This window comes from Solanum stenotomum, chromosome 6 (genome assembly GCF_019186545.1).
Source record: "Solanum stenotomum isolate F172 chromosome 6, ASM1918654v1, whole genome shotgun sequence".
Lineage (NCBI taxonomy): Eukaryota > Viridiplantae > Streptophyta > Magnoliopsida > Solanales > Solanaceae > Solanum > Solanum stenotomum.
This window is the reverse complement of record NC_064287.1, coordinates 3,985,956-3,997,568: the sequence shown is the minus strand read 5'-3', so window position 1 is coordinate 3,997,568 and position 11,613 is coordinate 3,985,956. Positions and strand designations below refer to the sequence as shown.

The window sequence follows — 11,613 nt, the reverse complement described above, 5'->3', positions numbered from 1 at the left end:
TTCACATTTCTCTTTTGAAGAAGTGTGTGGGTGATCCAGCATCTATAGTGCCATTAGAGAGTGTGGCCGTGAAAGATAGTCTCTCGTATGAGGATATACCAGTAGAGATTCTCGATCGTCAGGTTAGAAGGTTGAGAAATAAAGAAGTCGCTTCAGTCAAGGTTTTGTGGAGGAATCAGTCCGTAGAGGGAGCTACTTGGGAAGCAGAAGCAGCCATGAAGTCCAAGTATCCTCACCTCTTTCCTTTCGATTCCACTCCAGCTTGAGGTAATAGTTCCTCTTCAGTTTTTCAGCCATTCATGGGTAAATTCAGTCTTAGAATCATGTTCCTTCAGTTTGTACTTGCATTTTTAGCGTATTTCTTGGAACTCAGTTCAGTCAGAAATTTAGTTCTCAGTGTTTAGTGGTAGGGATTACAGCCATTTCCCTCAATTTCAGCTAATTTAGTCTTCATTCGAGGACGAATGGTCCCAAGGGGGGGAAATAATGTAACACCTCATATCCAAAAATAGACCAGATTACAGATTTCTGGTGTTGCAGGTGGCACTTACGGGCACCATCCATGGACCGTAGGAGGACCCACGGTCCGTCCTGCAGGTCCGTGGTTCGTGTCAGCAACCTCCCCCAGAACTCAGCCAGAAATCGGCCAAGTGTTGACCCACGGTCGGACCTACGGTCCGTAAGTCAGGTCACAGATCGTGGTTCGTGTCCGTGGATCAACACCCCTAAAGCCTAACTTCAGTCTTGATTGACGGTTGACCAACACAGACCGTAGGTTAGAGTCAGCAGAAAGTTTGATGAAAATTATCGAGTGGGTCAACTTCAGATGGTCATAACTTTTAGCACAAAAGGAATTATGTGTCCCATTACCTATGATATGATAGATAATTTAATCCTCTTTTTAACTCCACCGAGATTGCTAAACTCCGACCTCCGAATAAAATGTTATGCTCATTTTAGTGAAGCCCTGTTGGGCAGACTCGACCGACGACTCCAATCGACAGACCGTCGATTGACCTACGGCCTGTCAGTCCCGTCCGTCGGTCACTCCGACAACAGTTAAGTCAGGGGTCTTTTGGTCTTTTCCTATTTCGTTTAACCACTAAGGTACGTCGTTTAGACCCTAAATCATGAGGTTTTAGTCAATTTAAGCCTAGAAACATAACTAGAACTTATCCAAGTCAAATCATTAATCAAAACTTAGAAAATTAGAAGCAAGAGAGGAGAAAAAAGGTCAAGAACCCTAGTTCAAGAACGCAACAAGGTTCCATCAATTCAAGCCCCAAAATTGAAAGAGTTCTCCGTGGAATTCGTCACCAGGTAAGTGGGATTTCACTAGTGGGTTCCTTTCGCCCATTAGGTCCCTAGAATTCAGTCAGATTCTTGATTCCATGATTATGAACAGACTTAGGGTTTCTAGAATTTCAATAGATCATCGTGAATTAGTTATTTAAATGTTCAAAATCAGATTATCATGTTATTGCTCAGTTTATTGCATGAATTTCAGAACCCTAGCTATGTATTTCTTTAGTTCTTGAATTACACATGCTAGGTCAAATATCTCAGTTATTCAATTATACATGCCTCAATTATTAATGCATCATTATTAAATTAATTGTTGCATTCTCAGTTTGCATGTTCAGTTTTGAGCTATCCAGTATTTTACAAAAATTTAGTCATAACGAGTTAACTACTTAATTCATTAGGAGTAACATAATACCGAGTTGGACTAGGGTTCAGCGTACCCATATAGTCCCAGAACTACGAGCCACATAGGTGTAAGTCCCCTCTGTGGGCAACATCAGTTTAGTGATCACGCCAGCATGCCTCTATACCTCTGGCAGGGTATATTGGGTCCTCTCGATGAGGCGTATACATCGGACTCCACATTTAGCTCATGTGGTTTTATTGTCGGTTATTAGTAGCTCTTACTGCTCAATCAGACTCTATTGCATTGACCACATTTACAGTTCATTCAATATTCAGTCAACATGTTATAAATTGGTCATTGCATTCAGTTAGCTCAGTATTCAGTATCTATATCATGTTCAGATTATTTCATTGCTTTATTACTTGTTCAGTTATATGTTCTTTCAGCTTTACTCTATCTTGCATGCTTAGTACCTTTCAAGTATTGACGCATACGTGCGCTACATCTTCTCGTGATGTAGGTTCAGGTTCTCAGCATCCAGATCACGCTTAGGTCGATTCCCGATCTTTAGTTCAGCAGCATCAGTGGTGAGTCCTCATTCTTCGAGGACTAGTGACATGTTTATCTTTATCGTTTTTAGTCTTTAGTTTTCAGTTTTGCTAGACCTAGTTGGGGCATGTCCCAACATTTCTAGTCAGTTTAGAGGCTTATTTTCAAACATAGTTAGATTCAGCTTAGTATTGAGTTAATATCTTCTTCAGTTTTTCATATGTCTCAGTTATAGTATATGGGTATTCCCCATCTTTTCATGTTATTTATGATTTAACTTCCGCATCAATTTATTTTCTATAGTATGCTCATGATCATGCCAGCAGGGTTAGCTTAGGATCACTTGTGGTCCTAGTCTCGTGTCCGCGTCTCGGGGGCAGCTCGGGGTGTGACAATATTATTTTAATTATCTTTTGCGGGAAGATATTAGTTAGGTTGTTGTTGCATTGTTTAAATTTAATACTTAAATAATTCTCAATTCAATGTATCCTGGCTTGTCTATATCACATTCCTTGTGTGCAAGTTTTCTTATTGTTAGCTTTGCTGGTTTATCTTTTACCACTCAATGGATGCTTCCTTATCTTCTTTTTGTTAGATTTGCCGGTTTATTCTCATTTGTTGCACTAAGAAAGATGATGATAATGAAAAGTTAATAACTTTGATAGTCACTCAACTATCAATTCTTTTCACAGAAAGTTACTCAACTTTCATTTTCAACTCAAAAGTCATTCAACTATGACTTATTTACACAGAAAGTCACTCAACCTATTTAATTGTTTTTTTCATTAAAACTTGTTGACATGACATTTTATTTTTTAACAAAAAATTTAAGAACCAAATATATATCCATTTAAACCATTTAATAACCCGCCCCATTTAACCCGCTCCACTAAAAATATAATATTAAACTTTTTATTTACCATTAATTTCCTAAATCACTCTCCGTTGTCTCCCCCATTCTTTCCCTCTACTTCTTCTTCTCTTTTCTTTTCTTATTTAATTTCTCAATTTCAACCTCTTCTTCATATATCAATGTGATATGAATAACAAATGGATAAAAATCATTTGCATCCCAACTTTTGCTTTAAAATCAAGCTAGCAATTATATGTTGTTCCGTTCTATCCTGAGAGTAATTAATTAATTCAAACCGTGGGTAATTGCGAGAGGATTAAATTCCTAAACACAATTTTTATAAGCCTCGAAACCTAGTCAATCTTACATTTATTCTGTTTCCAGATGCATTTTCTTAAGGAATTTAACATAATTGTTTTGTTATAATGGTGGATATATAGAGTGAATGACGATGTTGAAAAGTGAAAACTATCCGAATATCTTCTACCTACACGGCAAAATTATAATCAGAATAACATATATTGTGCATTAAATCCCCACGAAAAAAACAAATTCCAAAAGAACTAATATGTGAAGAAGAAGTTGAAATTGAGAAATTAAAAAAGAAAAGAGAAGAAGAAGTAGAGGGAAAGAATGGGGAGACCAGGGAGAATGATTTATGGAATTAATGGTAAAATAAAAAGTTCAATATTATATTTGTAGCGGGTCGGGTTAAATGGATATATATTTGGTTTTTAAAATTTTGATTAAAAATTAAAATTTCATGTCAGCAAATTTTAATGAAAAACCAATTTAATAGATTGAATGACTTTATGTGCAAAAAAGTCATAATTGAGTGACTTTTGAATTAAAAATGAAAGTTGATTGACTTTCTGTGAAAAGAATTGATAAAAGTTATTAACTCTGATAGTGAAGTACGTATCCAAGTGGAACGACAAGTGCATATCTTATCAACTGTTTCCACACTCTTAAAGGATTGGAGCAAAGCGCAAAGAAACAAGTTGGTCCAAATCGTTTGGGTTCAGCTTTATATTTGGGGGTATTCAGTGGATATTTGCACGTGATGAAGGTTGTGGATTTGCTACATTTGGTTCCCAAACATATGCCAAAAGGTTATATTTTGATTTCTCATCCACCTATGTTGGAGTTGGTATATATGCTTTTCCCTTACATGGTCAACATATCATTGCTAACGGATGCTATAGTCTCGTGGGCTTTCATGTGGCCAACGATTGAAACAAAGAAAAATGACTGGTACTCTGCCCATTTATCTGCAACAACTTTTCATGGTATTTATCGCAATTGCCATGATGCTTGGTGATGGTCTTTTCCATGTTGGTGGCCTCACTGATTGGTCCCTCACCTCAAATTAATTACGGAAAAATTGCAATCCTTACATTCAGTTATTGGGTTGGTTTGGAGAATAGTGGAGTGATATATAGCTGGATGTGGTTTGATGATGAGCATACTAGACACAACTTCTGCCTTGTTACTTAACCCTTACATCCCCGCGTTCCATGTTCTTTAGCCAACTCGTTGGAACTGTCATAACCCCTCTTGTCTTCTGGATTTTCAACAGTGCATATCGATTAGGTGATCCAGAATGTTCATACCCTGCACCATATGCTCTCATGTATGGTGGAATTGCCCTACTTGGCGTCGAAGGTTTTGCAAGTCTACCCAAAAATTGCCTCAACCTCTCTATTTTCTTCTTTGTCGCTGCTATTCTCATCAACCTAGTGACTCAACTGCTGAAGGGTTTGAGACCAGGTATAGAATTTATCGATTCATTCTGAGTCCAATGTGCATGGCCATACCATTTTACCTTGGAGGCTACTATGCCATTGACATGTGTCAAGGCTCATTGATTCTATTTGGTTGACAAATGTATAACAAGCAGAAGGCTAAAGATTTTGGACCTGCAATGGCTTCTGGTCTAATATGTGGTGACTCATTGTGGGGAATTTCAGCATCTATTCTTGCTCTACCTGTTGTCAAAGCTCCATTTTGCTTGAAAGTTTAGTCACATACCACTTTAGCCCTTCCACTTAAGTTTCAGAGTCTTTTGATTGTCTTTAATAGTCAAAATTAGGTTATTTCAGCTCAACATGTTATTTTAAGATATCTGTACTTTGTTATTTAGTAGTGTTAAAACAAGTTATGTTTATATATATATATATATATCCTTGTTGTTTTCAAATTTATTGTGTATTTTAATAGCAACTTTGTTTCATTTCTATTGCACATCCAATGAAGTTGAACCTTTAAATCTTTAACATATACTTAGTTCACTACACAAAAAACAATCTTTAGCGGCAATAAATATACATATTAACAAAGAGTGATAAAGTCTTTACCGGCATTAGTTAAATGCTATTGGATCCAGTGTCGCTATAGGCTTTTTTACAAAGAGTGCTAAATGCCACTAAAAATACATTTTTAGTGACAATTAAGTTATTGTCATTAATTAATTGCCGCTAAAGATCATTTTTTATGTAGTATTGTACTTTTGTTCTCTAGGTGTCTATGAATAACTCACAATGTGAAAGAAAATAAGGCGCAAATGGAGTCAGATACAAACATATATATATATTGTCTCTGTTGACCGTTGAGATTTGAACATGAGATGTCATGGTGGTCAATCCACTTTATCGATCACTAATCCACACCCTTGGTTGCTAGTCGTCTTTCACCTCTTTTTTGCTATCATTTTCATGTAAATGTTGTGAGGTCCATGGCCTGTACCTAAAACAGAATTGTGATTTTTAAAAATTAATTTTCAAATTCTTTGTTTTATCATGATATGTTTAAGCATTTTGAAACTTGTATTATACTTGACTAATACACTAAGAATGACATACTAATTTTGAATTTGGTTTGGTTTGAATTTTGGATTGGAACGGTTCATTTAACGCAGTTTTGTAGGTACCGTTACGTATATTGAATTTGGGTCTTGATATCTTTAATATGAGATCAATGTTTTATTATAGATATTTCAAATAATTTTCATAGTTTGTTTGATTTACATACTAGTTGTATTTCACATTATAGTATAATGGTTGTTTATTGGAGAAGTAGTACATAGATGATTATGCACTGATTAATAATGAGATTTTTGTGTTTAAACAGTTTATTCCTACATTGTTAATGTAAGTAGATTCATTTCATATTCTATACTCTATGTAAAATGTGTTATGAATACAAGTTTTGATGCATATATTCTTTGCGTTTCAATTTTTTTGTCATATTTTAACTTGACACAAAACTTAAGGAAAAAAAAAGTGTGTGACAACGTGGCATTTTGTTTGTAATTTTGTACACTTTTTTGCCTTACGTGACATTCAAACATCTCTCACGCACCTCAATTGTGTGGAGTCATGGAGTGTGTCACGTAAGCCAAATGTGTATAAAATTACAAAAATAAAACAAATGAATCAACTGTTAGAATAATAGGACCTTAATTTAGTTAAAGTGTATGTCTAAAATTTCGATCATAATTTAAGACTGCTTGTGTATCAAAAGTAGTGTTAATTATTATTCCAAATATTCATGAATCAAATGACCCCTAACTATACTTTAAAATGAGAATTATGGCAAACAAAATGGTTGCCACAATTATTTTTTTTCTATATTAGTTATATGGAAGAGCATCGTATGTAGTCAAATCTTTACACACTTGTGTGGTGAAAATTTGAAGAGGACTCATCCAGTACAACAATAAAGAGAAGGCAAAAAGAAAAGCAAAGTCAATTTTCTTCACGGGCAACAACAATGGCAGCGTTCCAGTTCAAAAGTTCCCACATGATCAAGCAGGGACTCTCTAGAAAATTGAAAAGAGAATCACAATTTAGCCACCCAAAAAGGAAAAGACACCAAATATCCATTTACTCTTCTTCTTCTTCTTCTTCTTCTCTTCTTGTTGTTGGGCAAAAAAGGGGCTTTTTTGATTTAGAGTGTTATAGTTCAAGATTCTTCAACCCCTTTTCTTGTTTTGAGTTTTTCAGATGTCTCTTGATTCAAGTTCAGCTGATCATGGTGGGCACAGTAACATAAGAGGGGTTCCAACTCATGGGGGTCGCTATGTTCAGTATAATGTGCACGGCTCTCTGTTTGAAGTTTCAAGAAAATATGTTCCTCCTATTAGACCTATTGGTCGTGGAGCTAATGGAATGGTTTGGTAAGAAAATAATAAAAATTCCATCTTTTTATATGCATAGGTTTTAATGGCGTAACTGGTAAAGTTGTTGGGGTTCATGCCGTGTAAACAGTCTCTTGCAGAAATGCAGGCTGTGTGTATTTTTTGGACCCTGGGCATAGCGGGAGCTTAGTGCACCGGCTGTCCTGTTTTTAGGTTTAATATCTCTTTTTTCTCTCTTATTAGTTATACAGGTATGTGAATTTTTGTGTGTTTTACATAAATAGTGCTCTCTGATGAGGAGCAAAGCTTGACCCTGCATGGAGATTTGAGTTGTTTATCTTGAGGTTATGCTCTTTGTGATTGTTGTCTAAGGGTGTCCAAACTATTAAATTACTCCCTTTGTTTTGTTTTATATTTCAATGTGTCATTTTTATTATCTTAAAAAAAATGATATCAAAACTCTTCTAACTTTAAACTTCTCATTTTACGACATGGATATGTTTCTGTAGTCGTGGAAATGTCATGCTAAAGAATCTTTCTTTCTTCCTCAAACTCTGTCCCTAGTTGAACACGATTATATAAAGTGAAATTGAGGGAGTTTTATTTAGTAAAAACATGGAAGTTTTCAAAATATCGATAATTGAAGTTGGATCCAGTGAATTTGTAAGATTGTGTAGTTGATAAGTGAAAACTATGAATCAGATCATGCTCAGCCATATCTCTATCTTATGAGAGAGAGAGAGAGAGATAAAGTGATAGAAAGATGCTTAATGATGGTCACTTCTCCATGAAATTTTCGTCTTTTTGACACTGAAGGTATATGGGTATGGTTGCTTTTATGTTTCCGTTCGTATGACTATTACCTGCTCAAACTCACTTTTCCTTGTATATGCATGTCGCACCAATCTAATGTAAGCTCTTGGAAGTTGTTCATTATGGTCATGATATACATGATATATCATGTGACTTTGTTGAAGCCTATGTTATGCAAGTTTTAGAGTATTTAATTAAATTTTTCCTGTGTTGCAATTAGGATCTTATATGTTGCACTTATCCTCTATGAAATTGTGTCTCCTCTATTTTATTACTATGTGACGGTAAATTGCATATTAATATATATTTTTTAAAATTTTTTGCTGCAGTGCTGCTGTGAACTCAGAGACACGTGAGGAAGTAGCTATTAAGAAGATTGGGAATGCATTTGATAATGTAATAGATGCCAAAAGGACATTAAGAGAGATAAAGCTTCTCAGTCACATGGATCATGAGAATGTGAGTATTGTACCTTTCCAGAAATCTGAATATTGCACCCGTGCCCCTTCGACCAATTCATCTTCATTTGTCTTTGCCTTGTTTATTCACTAAATAGTTGACATGTATCACTACTTCCCTCTTGTCCTTTTACATGTGGTTTTTCCCTTTTTTCTTACTGGATGTAATATACATGGATTTGATTTTGTTTTTCTCTGGAGTGGGGCTTTTGAGGTGTATGCTATATCACTAGAGTAGGCTGAAGAAAAGGATGCAGGCTATGAAGGGCAATGTGAAAAGAAGAACTTAAGGCCTCTAAAGAATCTATCTTATTTTCAGAGGTTCTGATACCAGTGAGAATTGGTATCACCAGTTATATTCATACCTTTCATGTATATAATGTTGGCGGAAAAGAGAAACAGATAGAAACAAGAACATAATGAATATTACTCTGAAATGGTAGACTAGGCAATAAAATTGAATATTACTGTCGCCTCCCCCTCTCCATCTACTGCCTTCAGTCGGAAAAGAGAGGCATAGAAATGAAAGGGAAGTTGGTATAAGTATATAATTTTAGTGTTAGGAAAGTACAAGTTTGAAGTGAATACTTCTTCCAAATTCTATTTCATTGTCAAGTTCAACCCATTTGCTAAGGTTAAGATGATCTATTTTTATTTTAATTGTAAGATTTGCCACTTGAAAAATGGGAAGCATGTGCATTTATCATAGCTAATTGATTATCTCTGAGTACTGTTCTTGTACTTTTGGAATGCTTAATATTTTAAGATCTTGTGGAAGGTGATACAGAATCCCACTTACATGCAACTTTTTCCAAATATGCAGGTGATTGCAATTAAAGATGTTATACGGCCTCCTCAAAAGAAGAATTTTAATGATGTGTACATTGTTTATGAACTGATGGACACTGATCTTCATCAGATTATTCATTCCAGCCAACAGCTGACTGATGAACACTGTCGAGTAAGCTACACTTCATGTCGTGCACTAATTCCATAATTGTGATTCTTATTATCTAACCAGCTAGCTGGATTTATTATTTGGTGTGTAGTTCTGAATTAGAATCTAATTCATAGCAATGAACCTTTGAATTGTTGGCTTGATACACCCTTTCGGGATTTTATTTAGATTTCAAAGCAATAAACACTTGTATGGTGTCCAAACAGACTATTTTATAATACGACTTCCCATCTTGCGCAGATTCTTAATATTCGTTTCTCTTCCAGGATGCATGTAAAGATATAGAATATTGATGATTGGTTCAGAATCACAAGAAATTTTTGGAAGAGAATTTTCTTATGGCCTGTTTTAACCTTCCTTCCTTCCTCTGTTCTTCGAAACTGATAGGAACAATCTGGCAGTATTTTGCTTACCCTGAATGATATATTCTGTATGAATTATCCTATCCCTCCCAGGCACATTGCTCTTAAAAATTTTCTAGCTGACGGTCGTCTCCTTTGCTGAGTTATATAGTGTTCCACATGAATAATATAATGGATCTTAAAGGGTTTAAAAGATCATGGGCTGCTTCACCCATTTTTTTAAGGTTTTCGGTTGTATATTCGTATTTAATTACCTGACAATATGCATATCGTCCACATATTGTACATCAGATCTAAGAATTACAAATATATACAGCCAAATTTTATTGTTGTTTCATATTCCCATAATAATGTGCATTTGTTTGGAACTTATCGTCATTTTTATACAACATTTTGTGTGGTTGCCTTTTTTGATTTTGTAGCATTTTCTGTACCAAATATTGCGAGGACTTAAGTACATTCACTCTGCCAATATCTTGCATCGTGATTTAAAACCCAGCAATTTGCTTGTCAATGCAAAATGTGACCTAAAGATTGGAGATTTTGGGCTAGCAAGGACGACAACTGAGACAGATTTCATGATGGAATATTGTGTGACACGCTGGTACCGTGCACCAGAGTTGCTACTAAATTGTTCAGAATATACATCGGCAATTGATATTTGGTCAGTGGGTTGCATACTCGGTGAAATATTGACAAGACAACCCCTTTTTCCTGGCAGAGATTACGTACACCAGTTGAGACTTATCACTGAGGTATACTAGTAGATAGCATTTGTAGTTTCTGAATTCATGCATCATCCTAACAGATACCTTAGCTTTAGCAGGAGTATGTCGAATAATGATGGAATCTTTGAACAAGAAGAGCGCTATGTTTGATCTCTCCTTCTGATCTTTGTTTGTTTGTTGAACTTTGTGCACCTTTTCTATCTACTTATTCAGGATTTTCTGTTAATTTGCATGCATTTAGAAGTTCCTTTTGGCTTGGAGCTGAACCAGTTCAACTGACATGCTCTATTTGGCTTTTTCAATAGCTCATAGGCTCACCAGATGATGCCAGCCTTGGGTTTCTCCGGAGTAATAATGCCCGGAGATACGTTAGACAACTTCCAAGGTACCCAAGGCAACAATTTGCTGCCAGATTCCCAAATTCATCTCCTCGAGCTGTAGATTTGCTTGAAAAGATGCTCATCTTTGATCCAAGCAGGCGTATTACTGGTAAAGAATTTACAATGGAGTTTTGAGTATTAAGGCTCATCTCCACACAAAATCTTTCTAAATTTACTGAAATGCTAGTGAAATTTGAAAAAGAAGACTACAACAAGATTTTCTGGTTAATGGCCTTTTTCTGGATTATTGCAGCTGATGAAGCTCTCTGTCACCCATACTTGGCACCTCTTCATGAAATCAACGAAGAACCTGTTTGTCCGAGGCCTTTCAGTTTGGATTTTGAGCAGCCATCTCTCACTGAAGATAATATCAAGGAGCTCATCTGGAGGGAAGCTGCAAAATTTAATCCTGATCCAACTCATTGAAAGAGACGTGGTTATATGATGTATACAATAAGTGTTTGGTGACATAACTTCTCTAAAATAGTGTATTCGATTTGTAATGTTCCCCAGTGAAGATGACTGAATAAATATGGTGGAGCTATTTGGTTCAAGAAATTGTTAATGGCTTAAGTCAGATACTTATTCTCTTGTTGTGTTTGGTTTATTGGTGTTGTATAAAGAACCTAAAGAGTAGCCTGCAATCAGTTGGTTCTAAATACTGACTCCTCCTTGATGCCAGATTCTCTCTGGCTTATAGAACTGAACATTTTACCTGTTCAA

At 35.7% G+C, this 11,613-nt stretch overlaps 1 protein-coding gene and 1 pseudogene across 1 annotated transcript; both read left to right on the top strand.

The window, feature by feature from the left end:
* Positions 1 to 2,682: 2,682 nt before the first annotated feature.
* LOC125868400 (probable metal-nicotianamine transporter YSL7) lies at positions 2,683 to 5,205 on the top strand (annotated as a pseudogene).
* Positions 5,206 to 6,755: 1,550 nt separating this feature from the next.
* LOC125867080 (mitogen-activated protein kinase homolog MMK2-like) lies at positions 6,756 to 11,613 on the top strand. The gene is made up of 6 exons (XM_049547500.1): positions 6,756 to 7,230; positions 8,334 to 8,463; positions 9,286 to 9,423; positions 10,205 to 10,537; positions 10,816 to 10,999; positions 11,144 to 11,613. Exons 1-6 carry the CDS (start codon positions 7,058 to 7,060, stop codon positions 11,314 to 11,316), a joined length of 1,131 nt encoding a protein of 376 aa, XP_049403457.1. The 5' UTR covers positions 6,756 to 7,057; the 3' UTR covers positions 11,317 to 11,613.

Excerpts from the sequence above, each read along its gene's own strand:
- LOC125867080 (XM_049547500.1), top strand. The coding sequence starts at position 7,058 with ATGTCTCTTGATTCAAGTTCAGCTGATCATGGTGGGCACAGTAACATA. Across the intron at positions 8,464-9,285 it reads GTCACATGGATCATGAGAAT|GTGATTGCAATTAAAGATGT; the intron begins GTGAGTATTGTA and ends CCAAATATGCAG. Across the intron at positions 10,538-10,815 it reads AGTTGAGACTTATCACTGAG|CTCATAGGCTCACCAGATGA; the intron begins GTATACTAGTAG and ends CTTTTTCAATAG.